The sequence below is a fragment of the Monodelphis domestica genome, chromosome 3 (genome assembly GCF_027887165.1).
Source record: "Monodelphis domestica isolate mMonDom1 chromosome 3, mMonDom1.pri, whole genome shotgun sequence".
Taxonomy (NCBI): domain Eukaryota; kingdom Metazoa; phylum Chordata; class Mammalia; order Didelphimorphia; family Didelphidae; genus Monodelphis; species Monodelphis domestica.
Window position 1 is genome coordinate 214,560,215 of NC_077229.1, and position 27,709 is coordinate 214,587,923.

The 27,709-nt window shown below is 37.2% G+C and overlaps 1 protein-coding gene across 9 annotated transcripts in view; it reads left to right on the forward strand.

Annotated features, from left to right (window-relative positions):
• Nucleotides 1-27,709, forward strand: part of RNF144B (ring finger protein 144B) — a 236,712-nt gene that overhangs the window by 187,210 nt on the left and 21,793 nt on the right. For all 9 annotated transcript variants that reach the window (XM_007487884.3, XM_007487887.3, XM_056823490.1 and 6 more), the window contains one exon: nt 12,673-12,733. In XM_007487884.3, coding sequence (XP_007487946.1) covers nt 12,673-12,733 — 61 coding nt within the window. The remainder of the gene's footprint in view (nt 1-12,672; nt 12,734-27,709) is intronic.

Below are 27,709 nucleotides of genomic sequence, written 5' to 3' on the forward strand. Positions count from 1 at the left end.
CTAGGCAATGGGGGTCAAGTGACTTGCCCAGGGTCACACAGCCGGGAAGTGTCTGAGGCCAGATTTGAACCCAGGACCTCTGGTCTCTCAATCCACTAAGCCACCCAGCTGCCTCCAAGAAACCATTCTAAAGGAGAACAATGACACAAATTGTCTGTGCTTAAAGGTCCTTTTCTGGACTTTTGGGAGAAGCTGGAAGACCAGAAAAAAGTGATAAATGAATGACTGGCCAGCAGGAAGACCAAGATTATATTTAAACTCTAAATGTACATACACCAGCTGCTATATATAAACATGAATCAATGAAATAAGCAGGGAGGTCATGGAGTAGAGGAAATAATTCTCATGAAGCTGCACCTGAGGGGGAAATTTTATTACTGGAACCATAGAGACTGCCTGGAGGAAGTTTAGGGGAGAATAAAAGGAGTAAACAAGGGCTTGGAGGTTATTGATTTTGGAGAATAAACAAATTATTTTAAAATTGTTATTGAAAAATAGAGTGACACATACATTCATATATTTTTGTGTGCAACTATATATAGACACAAAAGTAAAGTATTAAAGAAGTAATTATTTAGTTTTATGCAAAGAAGTGACTGGTAGTATGGTATAGTAGAAGGAGAATTTGTTTTTTAATTAGAGATCTTGGGTTCAAATCCTGCCTCTGAGACATTAACCTGGGACAATTCCCTTTACCTTCTTTGGCCTCAGTTCCCTTATCTCTAAAATGAGAGAGTTGTCTTAGATTGCCTCTTAGGGCCTTTGCAGTTCTGATCTCTGATACTGAGTTATTATGTGTAAAGTATGAGACTGAGTGAGAAAACATTTAGGCAAACTACCAAGAACAACATCCTGATGTGTGAGATACCATAATTAAGCTTAAACTTAGGTTAAGGAAGGAAGATAAATAACCTTCCCTTGCATCTGTTTTGGCAACTTTAACATGTAAAAAAATCTATGTCCTAATTAGTGAGAAGAATGAATAGCCCGAAGTGGTCACATCAGATTTGTACAATTTGAAGTTTTAATTATGTAAAATGTAGTAATTGGTTCCAGCTCAATGGAAATATGCACTAAAAATTCAATTAATGCGACCACTTTAGGGGATTCATTATTCACACTAATCTGAGACCTACTTGTAACTTTCAACTCTGATATAATATACTCTCTTTTAAATTTTTTCCCAGATAAGTTTAGGATGGAATTTTAATCCTGAAGTAAAAAATATGCCCCACATAATATACATTTAATTTAATTTTGGGGGGGTAATGATTTCTTCTTTATTGGAAGTCTTCAAGAAAAAGCAAGAGAAGATTATTTTCAGGTATGGTTTGAACTAGATGGCTACTAAAGTCTCTTCTAACTTTTAATTGATATGGTTCTTTGGATGACATCCAGATTCAAAAATGTAGTCTAAGACATTGGACTCCATCATAGGGTTAAATGTTGTCTTCTACTTGAGTTTTAAAAATCAGTTTCACAGGTACAAAATAGAGATATGACTAGATAGCAGTTGGTCCAAAGTAGATGTCAGAAGTATGATGGGACACTAAACAAAACAAATAAACAGAGATAAAACTTATGCAGTTCTGCTCAAATATTTTAAATTTTAAATCAAGCTTCTACAATCCTGAGATCCCAAGAATTTCTTTGGTGTTCAGTTGTTTTCAGTCATGTCCAATTCTTTGTAACCCCATTTGGAGTTTTTCTTGGCAAAGATATTGGAAAGGTTTATCATTTCCTTCTCCATCTCAGGGTCACCCAGCTAATAAGTATCTGAGGCTAGATTTGAATTCAGGAAGATGAGTCTTCCTTACTCCCAGACCCAACACTCTATCCCATCTCACCTAGTTGCCCAAATCTCTCTACCTGTCTAATTGATGGGGATTTCTAGCCATATGTTGAATTGCCAGATAATCATATTATATTATATATATTTTTATATATATGCCATAGAAAACTGCCTTATTTGAACAGAGCTATGACAGAGAATATTTTTTCCTTCTTTGCTCAGTAAAAGTTTTGTCTTTCTTTTCATTTTTCAAATCTCTCCTTTGTATGACACACAGATTCATTTATGGACTTAGAAGGTAAAAATATATTTCTGAATTTTTAGATCTCTCCTGGTGTTAATGTTTTAAGACTGTGGGTTTGAGAGAAAATCTGTTTGATTCAACCTCTCTATATAAAGGAAGTTTACTTTAAGATTGCATAAGATATACTTAATGGTCCTTAAAGAAAATTTTACAAAAATAAGATATGGGGGGAAGAAACTATAATCTTTTTTCAAGCTGGAGAAAATCAGCAAGGCCCATTTCCCATTAGGTGAGCAGGAAGACACTCCAGGGTGTTCATTAATGGACCATTACCATACACTCACTGATTTTGTTATGAGCCTAACTGATGAAGGACATTAGCATATCATAAATGGAAGTTCTGAAATGTCCTGCTGATATTTCTATTACAATATATTATAGCTCTTCTGTATGTTCTCTTTGAAAACGCAATGGCTTTTTTAAATGTTTAAATATAGTAGGTCTCTTTCTCTAGAATAGTTGCCATGGGATACAAGAAAACAGGGAACTAATTTTCTTTTCTCTTAATGGTTTTACCAAGAAACTCTAGCCTACACGTTGGCTTGGCTCCTTACTCCTACATCCCTCCTGCCTCCATCTGCATTTGCCCTCTTACTCCCTCCGAGATGGCCCAGCTGTGATTTTGAATCTTGTCTTTCAAATATTGAACAACTACTTCAAGAAGTGTTTAATGTCCACTTCAGATACTGTTTAATTAAAGGGAAAACAGAAAAAGGCATTATTAATTTCTATCTAAAAAAAGGCAAGTCATAGAACATGGGCTTCTACAGAAAGCCTTACCCAACTCTTAATTTTAGGGTCTTCCTTTGTTAATTATTTCCTATCAATATTATTTTAGTTTGCTTTTTATGTCCTTGTTTGCATGTTGTCTACCTTATTAGATTGTAAGCACCTTGAAGGCAAGGATTGTCTTTTGCTTCTCTTGTATCCTTAGCACTTAGCATTAGTAACTGGTACATTGTGGGTACTTAATAAATGTTTGGTTGAGTGGAATTCATTCTGATGCAATCTATTTAGGAGCAGGACAAAGATAGGAAGGAACTTCTAAACTATTCCAACTCTGGACCTTTCATGTTCATCTTTAATCCTTTTCTAGCACATGAATTTGAGCACAATTCTTGTTTGGTCTTTTCAACACAGGCCAATGGTTTTTATTTATTATTTTAGATAATGGAAGGTATACCTCAGTTTTCTTTTTTAACCTTTTTGTGGATAAGTGACTGATTTGAAGTTACATATATTTTGGGAAAAGTTATGATTAATCTTAAGCAGTTCAGTTACAGTAATTGAGGAAGTAGACTACTATTTACTTGCTTGGGTGAGGCTGAAATGTTTGACTGGACTGTGGAAAATCTGGGTGCTGAACAGGAAATTCTTTTGAATAGTTTCTGCCATGGTACAACCTGAGCAATTTAGCCTCTCTTACTGCTAGCCTGAGATTATCACGGGTAGAGGAAAGGGAGGAACCAGCAGCTTACTGCCATTTCTCCCTATCCTATAGGCATTCTGACTACATTTTTACCATGCCCTGTTAGGGTTGTAGTGTGTAAGAGAAGAGGGAATGAAAAAGGAAGGGTCTAGTTGAATCACTATCACATCTATTGTTCTATCATTGGTCCTTGTTCAGGAAGTGGGGCAAAGCTGTTATTTCCACACTGTATGTCTATAAAATTAAATTTAAAAAATTGATAAACCATTGTGATATGCAGAGTGTTTTTGTTTTTTTTTAAGGTTCTGGGAATACAAAGACAAAAAGGTTGCCCTCTTTCCTGGATCCCCTAAAGCCTTGTTTTGGGCTCTTTTCTTCCTGTATATTATTTTGCTTCATAGTCTTTTTATCACCTCCCATGGATCAACACCCATAAGCAGATAATACCAAGATCTTTGTCTAGCCCTAATCCCTCTTCTAACCTCCAGACTCACATCTCTGATGAACCCTTGGGCATTTCTAACAGGATGTCTTATAAATGTATTAAACTCAACATTTCTAAAACCAAATTCATTATTTCCCCCTCAAACTCTTCCCCTCTTCCTATTGAGGTACCACTGTCTTCCCAGTCACTCAGGCTGAAAACTAGGTGTTGTCCTTGATTCCTCATTCTCTCTTATGCTCCATATCAATCACTTGCCAAGCCTTATCATTTCTATCACTGTAATAACTTACATATGCCCCTTTCTTTCTTTGGACAATGCCACCAACCTGGTGAAGTCCCTCATTATCTCATGCCTGGACTGGCAATAGCCTGCTGCTGAGTCTGCCTTTCTACAAGCCTCTGCCCACTCCAGTCCATCCTTTATTTAGCTATCCACTTGATCTTCCTTAATTGCAAGTCTGACCATTTCCCCCATCTATTCAGTAAACTACAGTGGCTCTTCCTTACTTCCAGGATCAAATATAAAATCCTCTGTTTTGCTTTTAAAGCCCATTATAACTTTCCACTTCCTACCTTCCCTTCCCTTTCCTACCTTCTCAGCTTTCCTGCCTTCCTATCTTACTCTGCTCCATGAAATCTAATCCAGTGACACTGGCCTCCTTGGGGTTCCTTACACAAGATGCTCTATTTTCTGACTGGGCATTTTTATTGGCTGTCTCTTATGAGATCATCTTCAACTGACCTTTATATATATTTTGTTTATAGCTGTTTACATGTTGTTTACCCCACTGGACTATGAGGTCCTTGAGGGCAAAGACTATTTTTTGTTGTTCCTTTTTATTCCCAGTGTCTAGTACAGTGCCTGGCATATAGCAGGCACTTAATGAATGCTTTGTTGACTTGACATGCATTCTACTGAAGTGGTAATTTTAAAAGAGTTCATGCTAGTAATTAGCAGGTATTAGGCAAGGTGTCATGTAGGAAGTAGCACCTGGAGGTGTATAAATGAAGCTAAGGATTCCAAAAGTCAGAGATTAAGAGGGAGTAAGTGTATTCAGACATTTGGGGCCACTTGTTCAAAGATAGGGAAATGGGGAATGGAATAGAGTATGCAGAGAGCAGCTAGCAGAAGAGTTTGGCTAGAGTAGAAAGCATATGAAAGAAAGTAGCACAGAATGAGATTGGAAAGGTATGATGAGAATAGGGAACAGTATTCCAGGCTGATTGTGACATAAAATATTTGAAGGGGAGTAAGGTATGAGAGGGTTGGATGAGAAGATTGGGGCCAGATTTTGGTGACTTGAATTCCAGACTGTGGAGCTGATACCTCTCTTTGGTAGGTAATAAGAAGCAAGGGTAGCTAGGTGGTACAGTGGATAGAGCACTGCATTTGGAATCAGGAAGACTCATCTTCACGAGTTCAGATCTGACCTCAAACATTGGCTGTGTGACCTGGGGCAAATCATTTGATCCTGTTTACCTCAGTTCCTCATCTATAAAACAAACTGGAGAAGTAAATGGTATACTGCCAGATTCTCCAGTATCTTTGCCAAGAAAACCCTAAAATGGAGTCACAAAGAGATGGACACAACAAAAATGACTAAACAACAAGAAGAAGGCCAACTGCAGTTTTTTGAGTAGAGGAATGATGTGTGTGTGCGTAGAATGGTACTTTGGGTTGGAGAAATGATAGCCTGAAGCCAGGAAGACCAGCGAGGAAGCTACTGGGAAGAGAAGAGTTGAAAGGCTGAACTAGGGTTGTTGCAATGGTTATGGACAGGAAGAAGATGGATGCAGAAGATATTGCAGAGGTAGTGTCAATTAATTGAGCAAGGTAAAGGAGAGAAGGCATGGAAGATACCGACTCTGTGACTGGTAGCAGAAAAATAAAGAAAGGAAACTGAGGAATGGGATAGGGGCCATGCTGAGTTGGAGCTGTTGGCAGCCTACCCAGGAAATATCCAGCAAGCATCTGGAAATGTGGCCTGGAGCTCTGGAGAGAGCCTAGGGATGGAGATGGAGGTAGTTATTGAAACCGTGGGAGTGAATCTGATCACAAAAGGAGAGAGTGTAGAAAGAAGAGAGCTTAAAACAAATCCTTGAGAGAGAGATACACACATTTAAGGGGCAGAAGGAAAATAAAAAGCCCACAAAAGAGGAGTAGTCAGAGAAGTTGGAAGGGATGGTCAAATGCTACAAAAAGGTTAAGGATGGGACAAAAGGCCATTAAACATAACAGCAAGGAGGTCATTAGTGACCTCTTTCATTACAGTGGTGGATACAGAAGCTGAGGAGTGAGCAGCCAAGTGAATGCAGACACTCTTTGTAGGGATTTGGCAGGGAAGGTTAATAAACATGAATTGTGGTCAGTCTTCCACAAAGGGACATGCCAAAGATTTCAGCCTTGAAATTCTGTTACGTGTCAAACTGCTTGTCTCTCCATGAACCTTTTTTCTATATGTTGTCTTCAGTTTTGTAAGGTAAAAGTTAGAGACTGTGTCCAGGTAGTCTTGAGACAGTAGGAAAGTGAAAATCCTTCATAATAGGAAAGCTCACATCAGTGTCTGAGGCTGAATGAAAAGTAGCAAGGATTTGAGTCAACTGAGTGAACATTCTGTTAAGGTCCATTGGTGTCAGTGGAGAGACAGTGGGAGAAGAGAGCAGAAGCTTCCCACCATGCATATTTTTCCATTTTTAATAGAGTGTGGTGAGATAAAATTAAAGCTGTTTGGAATTTCCTTAACAGCAGAGAGAACTCTCTCTTACTGCATGCTAATCATGTGTTCCCATATTTACCATTCTATCCCCTTTTTTCTATTGCATGCTAGTCATGCCTTCCCACGTTTACCATTGCCATCCTTTCTTTCTGGGAACTTGGACTTCTAGAGGACTCTCTTGAAAGCAACTGGCACCATGGAATAAGCACCTTTTATTACCAATTACTCTTTTCAGTATTGTTGGAACAACTTTTCCAAATTTGTCATAAGCATTTGAGCCAGAGAACCCCACATAAGACTAGAATCACAGAATTTAGGTTTTTCTTTCTCCTAGTTGAACAATGCTTCCAATTAAGTCATTCTCAACTTTCTATTATGTAGTTCCCTGTCTGTGTTGTAAGAAAAAAAATCACTTAAATGGAGGAAAGCATTTTTTTTTCAGAAATTTCAGAAATCCTTTCCCCTTCCCCTTCCCCTTCCTCTTCCCCTTCCCCTTCCCCTTCCCCTTGAATTAATACTAAGTATTGGTTCCAAGCCCGAAGAGCTGTAAGGGCTGCACAACTGGGGTTAAGTGAACTTGCCCAGGGTCACCCAGCCAGGAAGTGTTTGAGGTCACATTTGAACCCAAAGCCTCCCATATCTAGACCCTGCCATACCCACTGAGCTGCTCCTTTGTATGCCATTTCATCGGGAGGGAAGATAGATAAAATAAGTAAAATTGGTCTTGAGTGAAAAAAATTTTGGTGTCTTTCTTTGGAAAAGAGTGGATGGAGAATCATGTTTGCTATGTTGTTGTAAGAAAAAAAATCCTTTTTTTAGATCACCAACTCTGAGATTCTTTAATCTTGTGATTCTCTGAAGTACGTATTTCTATATAGTCATAGGTATAGATACGTTTTATATAGAAATACCTTTATTAGAATATAGCTTAATAAACTATACTATAGAGGTATAGCTTGTATATGAAACCTCATTTTATTGATACCTTTTTGTTTCTTCATCATATTTATTTATAAAATATATCCTTCTTCAATATAACCAAAATTTTTTTAAAAGGGAAAAAATGTTTGGTAAAACCAACCAATGAATCAAGCACACTCAGTAGCACATGACAATATTCTATACCCATAGTTTTCCATCACTTCATATTGTAGCATTTATATGCTATGATTTGTTTAGCTATTTCCCAGTCAATAAGCACCAACAGTATTTTATTTCTAGTTCTTTGATACCACCAGAAGGGTTACTATGAATACTGATTGTGTCATAGAAGACCCCTTCAGTCTTTGACCTCCTTAGGATATGAGTGTAGCAGTGGCATCCCTGGGTTGAAAGGTTTGGCAATTTCAACAACCCTAAGACAGAAGGGCAAGCAAAGACTAGACAAATGGGGTCAATCCTCTTGCCCAGGTCAGATTTGAACCCAGGTCCTCTTAGTTCCAGGTCTGGTGTGCTCTGTTCACTGTGCCACCTACTTGCTCCCTTATCATGTTAAAAATAATTTCAAATCTTTATAGAATGGTTTGACCTCTCTGCAGTGCATGTGATTTTCTTGCTACCCCTCCAACACAGATTGTGAAAAACATCTCTTGACATCTTTGCCAGTTTTTTAGGCACGAGAGAAAGTTGTTTTTGTTGGCATCACCCTCATTGTTAGTGATTTGGTAACAGTTTTTCATGTGGTTGTTAATAGTTTGCAATTATTTCTTTGGGACCTTTTGGCAATATTCTTAGCTACCTTTACATAACTCTTGGTCTTCCATATTCATGTTCATTCTCTACATATGTTAGTTCTCAGACCTTTATCACAGAGTCATTAAAAAAAAAGAATCCCTCCCTTCCCCCCAGTGCCACAGCTCACAGCTCTCTAACCTCAAGATGATAATAAGGAACCCAATCAAGAAGTATGGCCAGCAGAGGCTAGCTGGGTGACTCAGTGGATTGAGAGCCAAGCCTAGAAATGGGAGGTCCTGGGTTCAAATATGGCCTCAGATACTTCCTAGCTGTGTGATCTTAAACAAGTCACTTAATCCCCACTGCCTAGCCCTTCCTGTTCCACTTTGGAACCAATACGCAATATTGATTCTAAAATGGAAGGTAAGGGCTTTAAAAAAAAAAAGAGCCAGTCACTACATGAGATTACAACCTTCCATCACCACTAATATGGTCTTCTGTAATAAGTTGATTCATTTTCTTTCTATTTCTGGTCATAATTGTTTCTGCTGTTGTGACTTCAAGGCAGATCAAATTTCTCTGTAATTTGTCAGTGTCCTTCTCTCCTTAGTATTTCTCTTTTTCTGATCTTCACTGCTAACTTTATTCTCCTTGACTTCCATGCATGACATGTGCCTTTCATGTGAGACAAAAATAAATGACATTGAGAATTATCCTAGGAGTCTTCTTGTATTATTTGAAATTTTATCTTGGAAAAGAATAAATCAAAATGATTAGGGCAAAGCACTCCTTTTATTATTTGCTTTTCTAGCTCACTTATCCTTTAAGGTCAGTGAGACACAGAGTGGCCAGGTGACCTAGTAGACAAGAGTGATAGATCTGAAACCAAGAAGATCTGAATTCATATCCAGCCTCAAGTTCTTACTAGCTCTGTGACCCTGGGCAAGTTCCTTAACCTTACTTTAGTTTTCTCATCTGTCAAATGGACTGGAGAAGGAAACGGCCAACCACTTTCTTTGCCAAGAAAACCCCAAAAGAGGTCATGAAGAATTGGACAAAACCAGAAATAAATAACCAATAATAATTATATACACTAGAAAGGGTTCAAGTATTAAATAACTTGCCCTGGACTTCACAAGGCCAGCCTTCTCTCCTCTGTCCTTATTTTTCCTTTTCTTCTCAAGCCCTTGTTGGATGCAGTTGACAAAGTAGTAAAAGATATGAAGCAAAGTGGACTTTGGGAAAATTCAATTCAGCAAACATTCATTAGACACTTGCTGTATGCCAGGCATGGATAGCTCTGCAGCATATAGTTCCCAGGTAATTATTTGAAGTAATTTCTCCCCAAGGAGTTTCATTTGTTACCATGGCACAGGCTCATAGGATCATAGATTTAGAGATGAACATAGATTTAGAGGCCATTGAGGCCGTTTTCATTTTATAAACAAATATATGGAGGCCAAAAGAGATTATTATTAAGTCACTTGCATAGAGTCATACAACTAGTCAGTGTTTTAACCCAGGTCTCTTATGAATCCAAGTCCCATGCCCTATCTATCATGCATGTATTCTTCATATGAGACTTATTCTGTCTTACTCTCGTGTTCTCCACCTTTCTTCTTTTATATTATTATCAAGCATTTTGGGGACCTGTCATGTGGGGACAATATGCTAAGACACATAGGGAATTTTAAAAAGAGTTTTTTCTTTTTTTTTTGTTTTTGTTTTGTAAACTTCTACCCTTAAAAATTTTAGTTTGAGGAGATATAGCTTGTGAAAAATATAAACCTCACTTTGGGTCTTCTTTGGAATGTCTGGGTAATAGTTAATCTTTGAAAAACCTTTACATTTACATTTTTTGTTTGTTACATGAAAATATACAATTGACTCCCTCTCTCCTCTCCCCTCCCTTCATTAGAGAAGGCATCTTTTGACAAAAAGATCTATGTTGTATAAAACCATGTCTTACTTGTTTCTCTTTGTTAGATCTTTCTCTGGAGGAAGAGTTACACGAATTATTCTTCAGACAATATTTTGTTGCTGCATATGATCTTCTCTTGGTTCTGCTCATTTCATTTTTCATACTTTTGTGTAGATCTTTCATGTTTTCCAAAATTAACTTGTTCATTTCTTACATCATAGTAGTATTCCATCACAATTGCATGCCACGACTTATTTAGCCATTTCTCAGTGGATGCATATCCCCTCAATTTCCTGTTCTTTGCTACCACAAAGAGAGATGCTACAAATATTTCAGAAATCTAGGTGCTTTTCCTTTTTTCCTGATCATAGGAAATAAACCTGATTGGTATAAAAACAACCTTCTATTATAGAATTCAATAACTACAGCATACACATATGTGTGTGTATATATATATATTTTTTGAGTGTATATGCATACACAAACACAACCACACATACTACATATGAACATACCCATATAGCACTTCTCAACTGAATAAGGTTGCTTAGAAGAAAAAAGTTTTTATTCTCAAACTCTGTCCCTGGCTTAATTTCGTTCTGTTGGGAATGGGAACCATCCCAAATGCTCAGGCCTTTTGGTTCTTCATACAATGTAGTTGACAGTTTAATTTTTTATCCAGATGGCCAAATTTATTTTTTTCCTCTGTTAGGACTAGATTGTATCACGTGTTGGTATTTATTGCATGGACTAAAAATTCACCTAGCTGCCTCTTTTCTTCTCCCCAAACTCTTTTAGTTTACATCTTTATCTGTTTATTAGCTGCAATAAAGTGTAGCAATCTATAGACATGAAAAGAAAGGAGACTTGGAGACCTATGCTAACTAAGCTAAGAATGTAGCCTGTATGGGCTTGCTCACGTTTTTTGAGTTTGGTTACGCAATCCTTCTCTCTCAAATTCTAAATCTTTTAAGCAACACTGAAACACAAATCTTGACGTCAGTGGAATCTTATTTTTTAAGGCTGTGTTTTAGGCAAATAAGATATTCCAGTAAGCACCTGTGAAAGGCAATTGCATATTCGACATCATTAATCTCAAAAGATATTTGTTACATAAGAATACTTATTACTTATAAGGAAAAATCTGGTTTTTGTCTTCATCTGGGAGGGAAAAGGCTGTTTTACCACAAGAAGGCTGCCAGTTGATGTTTCATTTTTTACTAATATCATATATGATGTCTATACAGTAGCCAAATCTTCAGACTCCCTGTGTGAAGAAAAGGGTCAGGAGAGCTGGTTTTACTTGAATTAGATTAGGACATTTCTTTCTTATCTTTTAAAAGTAGTATTATTCTGAACTTGAAAAATACCAACACACATGACAAATAACATACAAAGGACAGAAAAATAGAATATATCTAAAACTCTTCATCACTATTTTGAAGAGTTTGCCTTAAAAAAAAAAGTGGTGGCCCAGTGGATAGAGTGCCAGGTTTGGAGACAAGGAGGTCCCGAATTAAAATCTGATCTCAGACAATTTCTAGCTCTGTGACTCTGGGCAAGCCACTTAACCCCAGTTGTCTAGCCCTTAGTGCTCTTCTTCCTTGGAACTCATACTTAATATTGCTTCTCTGATACTTAGTGTTAATTCTAAGACAGAAGATAAAGATTTTTAAAAAATATGTAAGATAAATATGGTAGTTTAAAAGCTTTTGTATGTGTCTGTCTTTCTGAACTTTCTCCCATTTTCTTCTGAATATTAAAAATAATAAAGAATCCTTTTTCCTTTTTTAAATGGCATCACCATCACTAGTTCTTCCTCTTATCCATTCCCAAATTTAGAGAACAAAAGCAAAAACTTTTCTTGTAACAAAAGAGCATAGTTAAGCAAATTGTGTCTGAACTCTCTTTATTATCTAAAAAGTGAGATGCACAGTCTTTTAAAAATCAGGAAATCACTGTAAATATCTAGAAGGTTTGGGAAGAACCAGATTTCTTGTTCCAGAGGAGTGCACACTTGACAGCATAGTAGACACAATGTGAGACGGAGGCATTAAAAAAAAATGGGGTTAAGCCACAGCCCAGTCACTAATTCCCACTTTTTTATGTAATAAACCTCTCTCTTTTGGTCTATGAAGTGAGGTCTATGAAATATTTTATCTATGAAATGAGAAGGTTGGACTAGATGGTTTCTTGGTTCTTTCCAGTTTGGTGATTCTGTGGTGCCCTCTTTCAAAGTATGACTTCTAGAGGAGGACTACAAAGCAATTAAAGAGGTCAATATTGTGTTAAGGTGGTACAGAAAACTCAACAAAGAGAGAACTCGAGATTAGTAACAAACATAACTCCATGGAGTGCTGAGAATCTCACCTTTCTCTTTTTGGTTTCAGATCTCCTGCTTGGTGCCAGTGGATCAGTTTCAGCTCTTCCAACGGTTGAAGTTTGAACGAGGTAGGACCCTTGTCTAGTTTAGTCACCATCTTTAAGCCATCATATTCCCCAAACCCCATTAATTCATGTAGAGACTTGGGTTAGCTGTGGGCTTTTCAGCAAAATAGTAAGGATACCCCAAATGGCAAAAGCCTTTACCCCAGTATAAATGTGTTAATTGCTCAACTCCAGTTAAAAAAGAATGGCAAACCTAAAAGAAATGAGTCTTTCCTTGCTTCAGCAATGGTTTTCTTTCTTTTACTTGATCTTGTTAATAGATTGTGAGCTTCTTGGCAGCAAAGACTGTCTTTTGCCTTTCTTTAGCACAGTATTTGGCACACAGTGAGCACTTGATAAGTATTTGTTGACTCCCTAACTTTCTGTGATCTGTGGAAGGACTTATGCAGTGGTTCACAATTAACATTAATGGAAAAGAAGGTGACATCTTTTCTGAACTGATTTTACCACCTACTATCCCAGTCTTTTCAGATGGGTTCAAAATGTTCACCCATCAAATGGTTAATGTTTTTTGTTCATGTTTATTGGTGTCATATGGACTGAATTAATTTAATCAAACATTTAAGGTCTTGGCATATATAAGGTATAGTGTGAGCTTCTTGAGACACAGAAATGAAAACCATCCTTTATTAAGAAAATGTATCATTTAACCTACAGAATAAGACAGAAGGTAAAATATGATAAAAACGAGAGAGCAAGATGTAGTAGGATAAAACTTGATGAGGTAGATGGATGGATTTCAACTGTGTGTTGTGAGGTTGGGGGATGATCAGGGAAGACTTAATTGAGGGAGGGCTTTGATTTAGGTCTTGAAAGATTTAAGGAGGAATGGAGACTGCATACCTGGCAGTATGGGGAATATCCTGCACAAATTCATGGACATAGGAGAAAACACGACAAGATCAGCAATACAGCTGGGCTTCTGGCTATGTCTCACGACATAGCTTTTCCTTTTCTTTTTTTAAAACAAGCTTTTGTTTGATTTGATTTCTTTCAGACTCTGGGCCAATGATGATTTGCATAACTATTCTAATTATAGTGCCCTTCCACCAAAGTAGAGATGCATTCATATTCCCCTTGGCGTCTCATTTGCTCATACCAAACTACTGTAATAAAATGTAACTATGGACTGACGTCTGTGACTGAAAAGATCCATCCTCTTGAGAATAATTCTTGTCCTGTTGCCTAATAGGCCTTTTTGTACGTAGTCCCACTGAGCCAATCCAATGAACTCTTGGTTAATTGGCATGGTTAGGAAATACGGTGATTTAAAAGGAATTGACCTAGAATCATCCCCGGCTACATTAGTGGAACAAACCCTGATTTGGAGACAGAGTCAAGGAATCTGGATTTAAATACTGGCTCTGGAACTTATTACTAATCTAACCTCGAACAAGTTGTGGCCTTTTTGGACCTCAACACTCCAATCTGTTATGAAGGGATTGCATAGATGGTTTAAAAGTTGCTTTCTAGTTCATGTGTTAACCAACATTTATTAAGCACTAACTAGGGAGCGGAGAGCAAAAAGCATTTTTAAATGCCTATTTATAATGGTATAAAGGCTTTAAAGATAACCTCATTTGAGGCTCACAACAATCTTGTGAAATAGATATTATTATTCCCATTTTATAGTCAAGGAAATCAAGGCAAATAGGCTAAGTAACTTGCCCAGAGTCACACACCTAGTAAGTACTCAAGAGTGGATTTGAAGTTGGGTCTTTCTAGTACTTTATCATTTGTATTACCTCACTGCCTCCTAGGTGCCGGGCACTGTGCTATCTATGTCTTGTTACTTTTTTTTTTTAAACCCTTACCCTCCGTCTTGGAGTCAATACTGTGTATTGGCTCCAAGGCAGAAGAGTGGTAAGGGTAGGCAATGGGGGTCAAGTGACTTGCCCAGGGTCACACAGCTGGGAAGTGTCTGAGGCCAGATCTGAACCTAGGACCTTATGTCTTGTTACTTTAAAAAAGATTTTGTTAAGCATTTCATCAAGTATTTCTTTTTTTTTAAATTATTTAAATTAAGTATTTAAAGCATTCCTTTAAAAAAATTTTGAGATCCACATTTCTCCCTCCCTCTTGCCCCTTTCCCACTTATTGTCTAGGTACTTTTTAATCCTGGGCACATTACTCAACCATTTTAGGCCTCAATTTCCTCATCTTTAAATGAACACTTGGCCTGTCCTGAGGTTTAATTCCTATGAGCTTTCTGTTGTATAATGCCTTACACCTATTAGTCACTTGATAAATGTCTTCGTGTTTTTGTTGTGGTTGAGTTGTTTTAGTCAAGTCTGATTCTCTGTGACCCCATTTGAGGTTTTCTTGGCAAAGGTAACAAAGTGGTTTGCCATTTTCTATTTTTGGTTTAGTGTATATACTGTAAATAAAATACGTCACCATGATGGGTGGAGGACAAAGCATTGGTTTGGGACACCTGGTTTCTAACTCAATCTCTCTCAGGACTGTATTTGGAGGAATTTGAGCAAATCACATGACTTCTTTGATCTTTGGTTTCCTCAGATGTGAAGTAAGGACCTTGGAGAAGAAGCTCTCCCAGAGTGTTTCTACTTCAAACATTCTAAGATTTTAATTTGATAAAAATAAAGCCATGTGGGGGCAGCTGGGTGGCTCAGTGGATTGAGAGACAGGCCTAGAGATGGTTCAAATCTGCACTTCCTAGCTGTGTGACTCTGGGCAAGTCACTTGACCCCATTGCTTAGTCCTTACCACTCTTCTGCCTTGGAGCCAATACACAGTATTTTTTAAAAATTATTTTTATTTTTTTTAAACCCTTACCCGTCTGTCTTGGAGTCAATACTGTGTATAGACTCCAAGACAGAAAAGTGGTATGGGCTAGGCAATGGGGCCCAGGGTCACACAGCTGGATAGTAAAGTGTCTGAGGTCAAATTTGAACCTAGGACCTCCCATCTCTAGGCCTGGCTCTCAATCCACTGAGCCACCCTGATGCCCCTCCAATACACAGTATTGATTCCAAGATGGAAGGTGAGGATTGGAAAAAAAAAATAAAGCAATGAGTTCAAAAAGATGAAACATACCACTTGCTTCCTCCAGAGGTGGTGAACTTCAAACATGGTCAGTGTGAGAATTGTTTTTGAGGAATGGCTTTCTTTTAGATGTTGAACCATTTAAGGAGCAATGAAGATTTGTCTGCTTAAATTCAAAGATATAGAAGACAACAGCATATGTTAAGGGATTTATTTTGTTTTTTAAATTTACTTAGTGTATTAGGCTAGTGGAAGGAACAGATTAATTTAAAAAATACTTGTTAATTGAAAAATATTTAAATCTAATAATAAATCATGCTAAAATGATGCTGAATACAGACTCGTAGGATGTTAGGTTTGCTAGAAATTTTAGAAATTGGCTAGACCAACTCCAGAATTATGTCTTTGTGTACTTCACATCTAGCGTAACATGCGATACGCATTTAATAAATGCTTTTTAATTTAATTAATTTTCTTAGGTCAGAAAATTGAGGTTTAAGGAAGTTGTATAATTGTTTTTACACTTAATGACTCATCTTGCAGTGCCTCAAAATCATAATTAGAATTTTAAACTTGGAAAAAAACTATTGGAGATTTAATTCAAACTTGTTATTGTAAAGGCCAGTGAAGGAAATGATCTGCCTGTGAGGTCTCACAGAGAGTAAGAAATATTTTTAACTAGGAATGAACCCAACTCTTCTGACTCCATATTGAATTCTCTTTACACTAAAGAAGGAATGAAGGGAACAAGCATTTATTATATTTATTAAGCACTGGTTATGTGCCAGGCACCTTATTAATAAGCACTTTACCATTATTATCTCATTTGATCCTCATAACAACCCTGGGAGTTAGGTGCTATTATCCCTTTGTTATAGTTGAGGAAACTGAATCAGATTTTAAATGACTTGTCCAGGATTACACAGCTAGTGATTGTCTGAGACTGAATTTGAACTCAGATCTTTCTGACTCTAGGTCCAGCATTCGGTCCACTGTGCCACCTAGTTGTCTCTATAACACTGCCCAATGTTTTGTCCATTGTCATTGTGCCACAGAAGACCAGTGATCAAGAGTTGTATTAATTGGAACTCTACTGAAAGTTTACCAGATAACACTCACTGATAACTAAATGTTCTGTTCATGTAAAATATCTGATCAAAGACCCTGTCTTAGTGGACAAGTGACCTGGGGTCCATGCCTTGTAACAGGCAGGACTACATTTATGGTGAAACTTGTTTTAAAGAGGTTCTTCTGGTGCCTCTTGGGAGTAAATCCCCCTGGATAGGATCTAAGGCAGAACTATGAAAGATTTTGTTCTAATCCCATAACTACCTCTTTGCAGCATTGAACACCTTGGCCCTGGGGAAATAGATCATGACTTTTTTTAGATTAGGACATTGAAATAGATGTTTAGAAAGATAGGTTCCCATGGACATGGGAGAATTCAGAAGAGCTTATTTATGGTAGAAAGACCTTTAAAATTGGGGGAAGGGGCATTTTTATAGGGAGATACTAAAGAGACCATATATGGCTTTTTTTAAGCATCAAAAAATATTAGAAAGAAAAAATAAAATTGGCTGGACTTCAGCCCTTACTGCTCCATGAGGAAACTCTGTGTTGTGTTTTATTCCCCTAACAAATAATTTAATTTTTCTGAGTCTTAAGTTTTCTTACTAAAAATAAAATCAGTGGGTTTTACTAAAGCAGGCTTTTTTAACCTTGTACCTATAAACTTAAAATGTTCTGAAAACTGAATTTCAGTATAATTGTGTTCCTTTATAATTTTATAAATTTCATGTCACAATTTAAAAACATGATTTGAGAAGGAGTCCATTGGTCTTACCAGACTGCCCATATATTAGCCACTTTCTGAGAATTACATTACAATGGTAAAAACTTTATTCTCCTCACTGGAGATGAGTCTTCTCATTAACTTCCTGGGTAATCTCTTCTTGTTCTGGATTTTTTATGTATGGTTACTTACACTAATTAAATAGTTTGTGCTAATATCTTAGAGTCATTGAGTTTTGGTGTGATCATAGAGTTCAACTTGCCTGTTATTGACATTTGTTATTCAGTCATTTTCACTCATGTCTGATTCTCCATGGTCCAATATGGGATTTTCCTGGCAGAGATACTGGAGTGGTTTGCCATTTCCCTCTCCATTTCATTTACAGATGAGGAAATTGTGGTAAACAGGGTTCGGCAACTTGCCCTGAGTCACGTAGCTAGTAAGGTTCTCAGGCAAGGTTTGAACTCATGGAGATGAGTCTTCCTAACTCAAGGCCTGGTACCTAGCTGCCCCTTTATAGATGTGGAAACTGAAAAGGTAACAGCTTCCCCAAGATCTTATAAGTAGTTCAGTGATCAAGCTGAAACTGTAATCCGGATTTCCTAGTTTTCCTAATATACCTTTCCATTTAGCTTTCCATCTACCATCTCTGGTCTTCCTATGACATCTAAACTTGTATTCTAGTCATTTATGTTCCTCTCTTATCTCCCCTTTGTGCCAGTAAGCTCTTTGGAACATAAACCCATTCAGTTTCATCTTCATATCACTAGCTCTTGGCAGAGTACCTTACCCATAAATGCAATGAATTAAATTTCTGAGGCCTTTTTTTCCTTTGTGATACCAGGAACAACCAAATCCTTGGAATGACTAAAAATTCAACAGCTCATAAAAGTTAAAACAGCATGTTTTATTTCCTCTGGCAACTGGAGCAGCATGGGTATGTTTCTCACAATAATAGTAAAATTTCACAAAGTGCCTTTTTTGGCATGGCCCCATGATGAGGGAGAAAAGCAAAAAGATGACTTTAATGTTTATTGAGCATTTATAAAGCATGGTAACAAGCAGGTAGCCACATCTCCTGCTGGTGTCAATGGGGAAGCAGCACTGCTATGTCAGTTTCTGAAAACTGAAGAGAAAAACATTAGGGTCAAGGAAATGGTCATTTTTATTCTCAGAATCTATTTCCCAAGAATTTCCCAATGGCAGAAAACAGAAGTAGAGTGAAAAAGCCTCATCCTAAACTGTATTTCCTACTTCATGGAACTTAATCTTGTGGACGTGGAGGGATGGTCATCAGCACTAGGTTTGTTTTCATATGTGATAATTTGTTACTTTAGTAATTGATTATGTAAAGTAATTTCCAATAAAAGTCTGTTTTTAGTCTTCCATCTCTCTTGTAAGCAAATATCATAGTTAACCATTTCCTTAATGGGTTTATATATATGTATATATACACATATATGTGTATATGTTTATAATTTTTTAAGCCCATACCTTCTATCAATACTAAATATTGGTTCCAAGGCAGAAGAGTGATAAGGGCTAGGCAACTAAGGTTAAATAATTTGCCCATGGTCACACAGCTTGGAAGTGCCTGAGGCTAGGTTTTGACGCAGGACCTCCTGTCTCCAGGCCTGGCTCTCTATCCATTGAGCCTCTACTGGGTTCATATTACAGATTTAGTTATAGTGTTAATTGAGGATTTCACAGTTTGATTCCATGAGCTCCTTGATTTCTCTTCTGCCTTCTTGGATTCTTTGACTTCTAGCAATCTCTTGGCATTTCTTCTGGAACAAAAGGAAGAGGAATTAAGGATCCCTTTTAGGGCAGCTAGGTGTGGTACAGTAGAGAGGACTCTGGGTCTAGAGTCAAGAAGACTCATCTTCTTGAGTTTAAGTCTGGCCTCAGACACTCACTAGCTGTGTGACCCTGGGCAAGTCACTTATCCTTGTTTGCCCCAGTTTCCTCATCTGTAAAATGAACTGGAGAAAGCAGTGGCTAACAACTCCAGTGTCTTTGCCAAGAAATCACTAAATGGGGTCATGAAGAGTCAGACACACAATTGAAATGACTGAACAAACAATAACAATATGGACTCCCTCCACCTTTTTATTCTTTAGTTTTATTGTAGATCAAGTTAATGTCTGGTGGTTCTATTCCTTGTAGATTTGGGTTATCCATGCTAACCTGTAACTCACTAAAACAATGAAGTTAGTGGTACCATCTTGAATAATTTTGTTATGTGTTGCTTTATGTGATGTCAAAGAAATGAACATAATATGCTTCACCTTTCATATGTAATGGCTATCTGTAAAGTAAGAAAGAGTGATTGACAACCAGACTGATGGACAGATGGCCTGGGAAGTAGCGGAGGAGAGGCGAAGAGAATGCTGTGAGGGTTCTGAGACCAGGGAGGAGAGAACTCTGGGAGCCAATAGTCAGGACTTTTCTGACTGGGAAAGCAAGGGGAAGGAACATCTTCCTGGAGCTGAGAGAGACTGAAGCAGATTTCTCCACCAGTTGAGACCTGACTTTGTCCAGAGACCCTCAAATATCTCCACTGAGACTCAACCATCATCCATGTGCTTCTCAACAGGGATTTTGTTGGATTTATTCTGGCTTTGAGCCATCTGATCCATCTCCCTTGATCTCTCTCCCTTATTTACCCCTTTTGAACTGAATTTAGGATTTAGTTTAAGTATAAGTTTAGAGAAGAAGCAGTTGGTGAAAAAAGAGGCTAAGCCACAGTGGCCTCTGGCCTCCAGACTTTGGGAGCCAATCTGCTTGGGAGGGGCAGACTATTAGGGCTGACCTTTTCCCCACTTCCCTTTTTCCCTCATACCTTTGCCATCATCTGCCTCAGATTAACCTTCAATAAACTATTTGGAAATATTTAGACTTTGGGTTTGGGCTTCTCTTAGAGATCAGACAAGGGGATTAGGTTCTCACAAGGAGGGGGTTGATTCCAACCCCTGTGACTCGGTATCTCTGACCAAGGAAGCTACCATTCTTTCCTTGACAGTTGGTCATACCCAAATCCTTGGGGGCTGGCAGTTGATGCTCTCTTGGGAGGTGGAAATTACAAGGGGTCATCTTGTCTCACAGAGGCCGTTCTGAATTTGGGGGCCTTAACTCCCCTGAGGGAGTCACAGTGCCACCTCATTGAATAAAATTCCTCTCCAGTCTCCTGTCCTCCATTTCTCAAGACAACATCTCTTTGGAGTCACTTCCTTTCCAAGGAGACAGTACCTGGGTTAACCCTCCCCATAAGTAATGGAGGAGAAAACCAATCCCTTCACTCTCCTTCCCCTCTCTCCCTCCTTCCTTTTATCTCCTCCATTACATATATGACTGAGTAGGTCACCTAGTGCCTAGTGCCAAAGGTAAAAAAAAATTCATAGATTGTTTAATCTATCTATTATCTATCTATCTATCTATCTATCTATCTATCTATCTATCTATCTCTCTATCTATCTCCATCTATCCATCTGTCTATTGATCTATCTGTTGTTCCTTATACAAGTGAAATCACAGATCTTGGTTAAAAAACTTAAAATGAATCTATTATTTGTAAAGGTCTTCTTAAAATGGCACCCAAATAGTCATTTTTGTTTAAGCTACTAGCACATCTCGGTGTAGAAAAGAAAAAGAAATTTTAGCACCATTGCTCCTTGAGTTAAAAAATAAAAAGTGGGTTGGGGTAGAACAGACTGGATAGAGGGGCAGCCAGGTGGGTCAGTGGATAGAGAAGCAGGCATAAAGACAGGAGACCCTGGGTTCACATATAATCTCAGACACTGTCTAACTGTGTGACACTGGACAAGTCACTTAATCCCAATTGCCTAGCTTTTACAACTGCTCTTCTGCCTTGGTCAATACACAATATGATTTAAGACAGAAGGTAAGACAAAAAAAAAAGCAGATTAGATACGTAAGAGCCAGAAGCAGTCAAACATTAATAGCTTGATAAATCTGAAAATCTCAGGCTATACCTGAAAGATTCTCTATTCTATAAGAATTGGTAGGAAAACAGCAAAGTACTTTGGCAGAAAATAGGTTTAAACCAGTATCTTACATCATTAATAGTATAATAATTTGCAAATAGAAAAGTAAATTAAATGTAAAAAGGACACATCATAAAATATTAAATAACTATATCCTCATAACTAAATGAGATACAAAGGTCATAAGTGAAAACATATATAGTTATGATTATATATAATTTAAAAAACATTTTAATGAACACAATCTGTGCAGCAAGAATAAGACTGTAGTGTGTGTGTGTTTGTATGACATACTGGGAAATGGCACAAATGAGTAAGTCTGTGATCCATTCCCCTATACATAATTGATCAAAAGGGTTTTCAAAAGAAGAAATGTAGGTGATGATCAATAATATAAAAAAATCTAAATTAATACTAATAAGGGAAACTATACTAAAACAATTCAAGTTTCTCATACTCTTCAAATTAAAAAAATATAATAATGAAAAACAATATTGTTGAGAATGTGGATAGATGGGCACATTAATGTATTGTTAGTGGAACTGTGAATTGATCCTACTGTTCTGGAAAACAATAAGGAAAAGATATTAAAAAGTTTTTTAACTTCCATCTGTATACTGTTAAGACTGTACATTGTGCTAAGTGCTATAGAAAACAATATTTAGATAAAGCAATTTCATGGAATGCTCCAAAGAGAAGACCTTTTAGCCTGAGCTCAGTAGGTTTACTATTACATGTTCTACCTTTATTTTGCTTCTTTAGCAAAATTTGCATAAGAGGGCTGAAAAATCATTCAAGCTAGAGTGAGATGAGGAGTGTTTTTCCTTGACCTTTGCTTCTAAGAGTGAGCTAGACAACCTCTGAAAAAACAAAATCTCTTCATTTCCAGATAATAATCCTAAGAATTCTAAAGGTGGTCCATGTTTGACTAAGAAATCTGTTTTTGGCTATAAGGGCAAAATCTTTAAAAATACAATTTGTTAATTCCTGTTGTCTTTCTATTATAATCATTTCCCATTCTAAATTTGATGCTTCCTTGTGGCAAAGAAAAACATTAAGCAAATTAACCTGAATTATCAATCAAACAAATTTAAGCTTTAAGAATAAAGGAAAAATACCCAATACTGAGACGATGTCTAATGATATATATGGCAATATTCTATTCTACTAGTCTTCTACCTCCTTGCCGCGAAGGAAGAGGAAGCATGTTTCATTATCTTTTCTCTGAGGCTTTCATTGTTTTTTTTTAACTAATTACTCAGAGACCAACTTCCTTCTATTTATCTTTTTATTTATACTGTTGTAGTGTAATAATAATAATAAAATAATAATAAAACTGTAACCCCTTTACAGTAGTCATCATGCAAATTATTTCCTTTTGTCGTTTGCTGTTTAGTTGTTTTTCAGTCATGACCAACTCATTGTGATCCCATTTGGGGTTTTTTTAGAAAAGGTAATGAAGTGGTTTGCTATTTCCTTTTTAGCTCTTGAGGAGCTAAAAATGAGGAAACTGAGATAAAGAGGATTAAGTGACTTGCCCAGTTACATAGCTAGTGTCTGAGACTAGATATGAACTCAGGAACATGAGTCTTCCTTATACCAAACCTGGTGTGTTATCCATTATGCCACCTACATCATTATATCCCCTATATCATTAGAGACTCAATTACACCATACCTCCTCACTTATCCAACCTATTCAAATGTTTAAGTGGGAAAAACGAAGTTCTTTCCTATATTGAGCTAAAAAATCTACCTTCTCCCTCCTGATTAGAGAATGCAAATCAAAACAACTCTGAGGTACCACCTTATCCCTAGGAGATTGTTCAATATAACAGTAAAAGAAAATGATAAATATTGGAGGGGATGTGGCAAAACTGGGACATTAATGCATTGCTGGAGGAGTTGTTAACTGATCCAACTATTTTGGAAGGCAATTTGGAATTTTGCCCAAAGGGCTTTAAAAGCCTTTTAATCCAGCAATACCACTACTAGATTTGTACCGCAAAAGGTTAATGAATAAGGTTTACAAAAATATTCATAGCTTCACTCTTTGTGGTAGCAAAAAATTAGAAAATTAGGGCATGTCCCTCAATTGGGGAATGACTGAACAAATTGGTGGTATACGATGGTGATGGAATACTATTATGCTGTAAGGAATGATGAACTGGAAGATTTCTATGTGAAATGGAAGAACCTTCAATAACTGATGCAGCATGAAATGAGCAGAACCAGAAGAACATTGTACACAGAAAGCGAAACATTGTGGAATGATCTAATGTAATAGGCTTCGCTACTAGTTGCAATACTATGATCCAGGACAATCCCGGGGGATTTATGAGAAGGAATGCTATCCACATCAAGAGAATGAATTGTGGGAGCAAAAATGCAGAAGAAAAACATATGATTTATCACTTGTTTATATGGGTACATGGATTAGGGTTTTGGTTTTAAAAGATTGTTCTATTGCAAAGATGACTAATATGGAAATAGGTATCAAATGATAACATTTGTATAACCCAGTGGAATTGCTTGTTGGCTCTGGGGTGAGGGGGGGAGAGGAGGGAGAGAAAATTAATCATATAATCATGGAAAAATATTTTAAAAAATACAAAATCTACCATCTAATTCTTCTCTTTGAAACCACAATGAAAAAATCTAATCCTTCTTCTACATGCAGCTCTTTAGATTTTTAAAGATAGGATTGCTATCTTCTCTTGAGTCTTTTTCTAAGTATAATGTTCCTTAATCCTACAATTTTTTCTAATATTTAATGACTTCAAGTCACTTCACAAACTTCTGAATATCTTCCTGTTTATCTGTTATTTAGTTTCAGTTGTAGCTTACTCTTTGGGATCCCATTTGGGGTTTTCTTGGCAAAGATACTGAGTGGGTTGCCATTTCTCCAACCTATTTTCTCGATGAGGAATCTGAGGCAAACAGGGTTAATTGACTTGCCCAGAATGACACAGCCAGTTAGTGTCTGAGGCCAGATTTGAACTCACGAAGACTTATCTTTCTGAATCTAGACCTGGCACTTTATTCATTGTGCCATCTAGCTGCCCTTTAGTTTACCTCATTATCCTGATTAAAACTGTGGTAATCATCTCCCTTGTTCTGCATGCTATACTCCATTACCACTTTTGACAACCATACAAGTCACTCTGGCTTTTCTTGAACTTGGCGAACAAAGGCCTTTCCACCTTTCCATTTTTTTCTTGTGAGGTACTACTGAGCCAAGTCTCCCCCCACCTGCTGTTGATTTGATTAAAGTTTTATGTAGGACTTGGACCTTGTGATAGGGAAGAATATAATCTTGTTAGTTCGAATACTTTTGGCCATCTAGTTTAATGATCTAATTTAATGATACCTTTCTTGTTCTACATAATTTTACAAAATTTGCCAGCTGTGTATTTCTGAGTTCACACCATCAGTGCCTTTCAATATCTTTGGGATGTAATTTGTCTGAGTCTGGAAACAGGAATTTATTTAAAGCAGCTAGGTGACTTCATATCATCTTATCTGGAGTGAAGAAGATTTGAGTAAAAATTCAGCTTTAGACAAGTACTAGCTATATGATTCTGGACCTAACTGCTTTCCTGCCTCAGTTTCCTGATCTATAAAATGGAGATAATAACAGCATCTCCTTCCAGGGTAATCATTAGGATCAAATGAGATCATATTTGTAAAATGTTTTGCAAACTAAACTGGCACATACATAGAATTTCCTGTTAATTGGGTTCGCATTATTCTTTGCAGATTAAAGATCATCTTCAATAGTGGGCAAGAAAGCAAAAATAATAACAAATCAATCAATAAACATTTATTAAGGGCCTGGTTATGCCAGGCACTGCTTTAGACTTCTGGGGTTATAAAAGGGGCCAAAGATAATCCCTGCCTTTGGGAATTTACAATCTACATAGCTTTCCCTTGGCCCTCTGTTAATGTTAAACCATCTATCCCAAGGATTCTTTCCTTTTTCTTCTTGCTCTGAATATGCCTAAAACAATCCTCAGTATTTGCTCTGGACACTTTTTGTTAGTTATTGACTTTCCTTAATGATATTTTTAAGAATAAGAGGCCCTGGGGACCACTAAACATCTCAGTGGATTGAGAGCCTAGCCTAGACACTGGAGATCTTGGGTTCAAATATGGACTCAGATAGAACCTAGCAGGTCACCAGATCCTCATTGTCTAGCCCTTACCACCCTTCTGCCTTAGAACCAATATATGGTAATGATTTTAAGACAGAAGCTAAGGATTAAAAAAAAAAAAAGAGTTAAGAGGCCCTTTTTTCATTTTTTCATCTTCTGAGCATATACTTGAAAAATTTGAACTCATTGGGGAGTTCTTGTGTTTTGGGGGTTATGTGGGAGACCAAGTTGAACTGACTTGCAGTGGTATTCTTAACTTCTGAGAGTCTCCACTAAGGCTTTTCATTTGAAGTTTCAAGGGCAGTTGATTTTGTGGTCATCAATTATGTCAGTCTTTGAGAGTTAATTGTGGCTGAAACATGACACCCTGGGGCCAACTTGTTGACAAGCTTTTCTGTGAATTGAGTTAGGCTAGTTTTTAGGACTATTTAGTAGCAATCTAAGCTGTTGCTAGGCCTTTCTATTTTGGTAGGACCTGTCAGAACTTGTGTACCATTGGCATAGCCTTTAATAATTCAGTGTCACCCCCAAGCCACAATGAGGCACTGGGGCAAGACATCACTGGAAAAGAAAAATAATTAATCTGAAAGAAATTTAAGCTGAAGTTGTTGAGTCCTCCTTTTGTCTCTTCACCAACCCTTTCCTCCATGCCCAAATACTACAAAGATAAAGATCAGTGACACAGCAAGTACTTATAAGTTCTTACTACTACTACAGTACTGTGCTAAGGCATTGGAGATTGGAGTGGACAAAATTAGGCAAATATCCTGGAAAAAAGTTACAAAGTAATAGAAAATATATAAACAATTGAAATTATTTCTTTTGTGTTTTTGTATTCCGAGCACTACTATAGGGCCTTCCTTGTATGTGGTAAATTTTTATTAAGTATATGAAGTAGCCTCTTTGAGAGGGAGAGAGAAAAAGATATTCATTTATATGGCATCCACTGCCTATTTATGTGAGGGGCTCCCAACTATTTGTCTCTAGTTTTGCCCATGGTCCAAATCTATATATCTTAATTGTCTGTAAGATGAATTCATCTGGGGGCCCTACTGGTGTGCCATAAGTTACTCTGTTTGTAATTGAACTTTCCATATCTTCATCCCAATACTGGAACTTCGAAAGCTTTTTCTGTGCATCTTTCTTTTACTTAATCATTATCTTCCCAGGCACCTAAGTGTGGAATCGTTAGAATTGTGTTTGATTTCCCCCTTGACCTTGCCCCTCCACCTTCCCCTTAACCAGTTGTAGGCCAAATCCTATAGATTTTCCCTTCAAGGAAGGCCTCACACCTTACCTCCTAGGCTTATTATGATGATAATCATTATCATGAAATGAAACTGAGTTTTTACTGTCTTTAGTTTGGACAAAATGATTACTTTTAGCCTGGATTTATTATAATACCTTCTTGTTTATCATTTTCAGATTGAATCTCTTTATACCTCCAAATCATCTCATATTTTACTACCAGATTAATCTTTCTACCATATACCTTTCAATTTCACTTTCCTACACCCAAACCCATATATCCCTATGATTCACTGAATGAACCCTAGGGCCTTCCCTTAATGATACAGTCCAAAACTAAAGAACAGATTGAGTAGACAAACAGAATCAATTTTTCATTGTCAATATGTCAGTACTGTTTTTTTTTTTTAGGGATTGAGTTAAAGGCATAGATGGCATGCTCATTCAACTTACAGGTGAAACAAAGATGGTAGGACCAGATAATCAAGTAGACAGAAGAGTTAGACTCCAAGAGATCTAATGAAATGGAATTCAACAGAGACAAATATAAAGTCTTATACTTTGGTATTAAAAAACCCCCAACCTCATATACAATGGGGAAGAATGGTCAGATAGCAATTGTTCTGAAAAAGATCTGGGGATTTTAGTGAACTGCAAGCTTAGTATGAAACAACAATGTGGTACGACAGCTGAAAAAAACAAATTCAATCATGGGCTGCATTAAGAAAGGTGTAATTGTCTTTTTTATTGTGCACTAGTCAGACCTCATTTGCAGT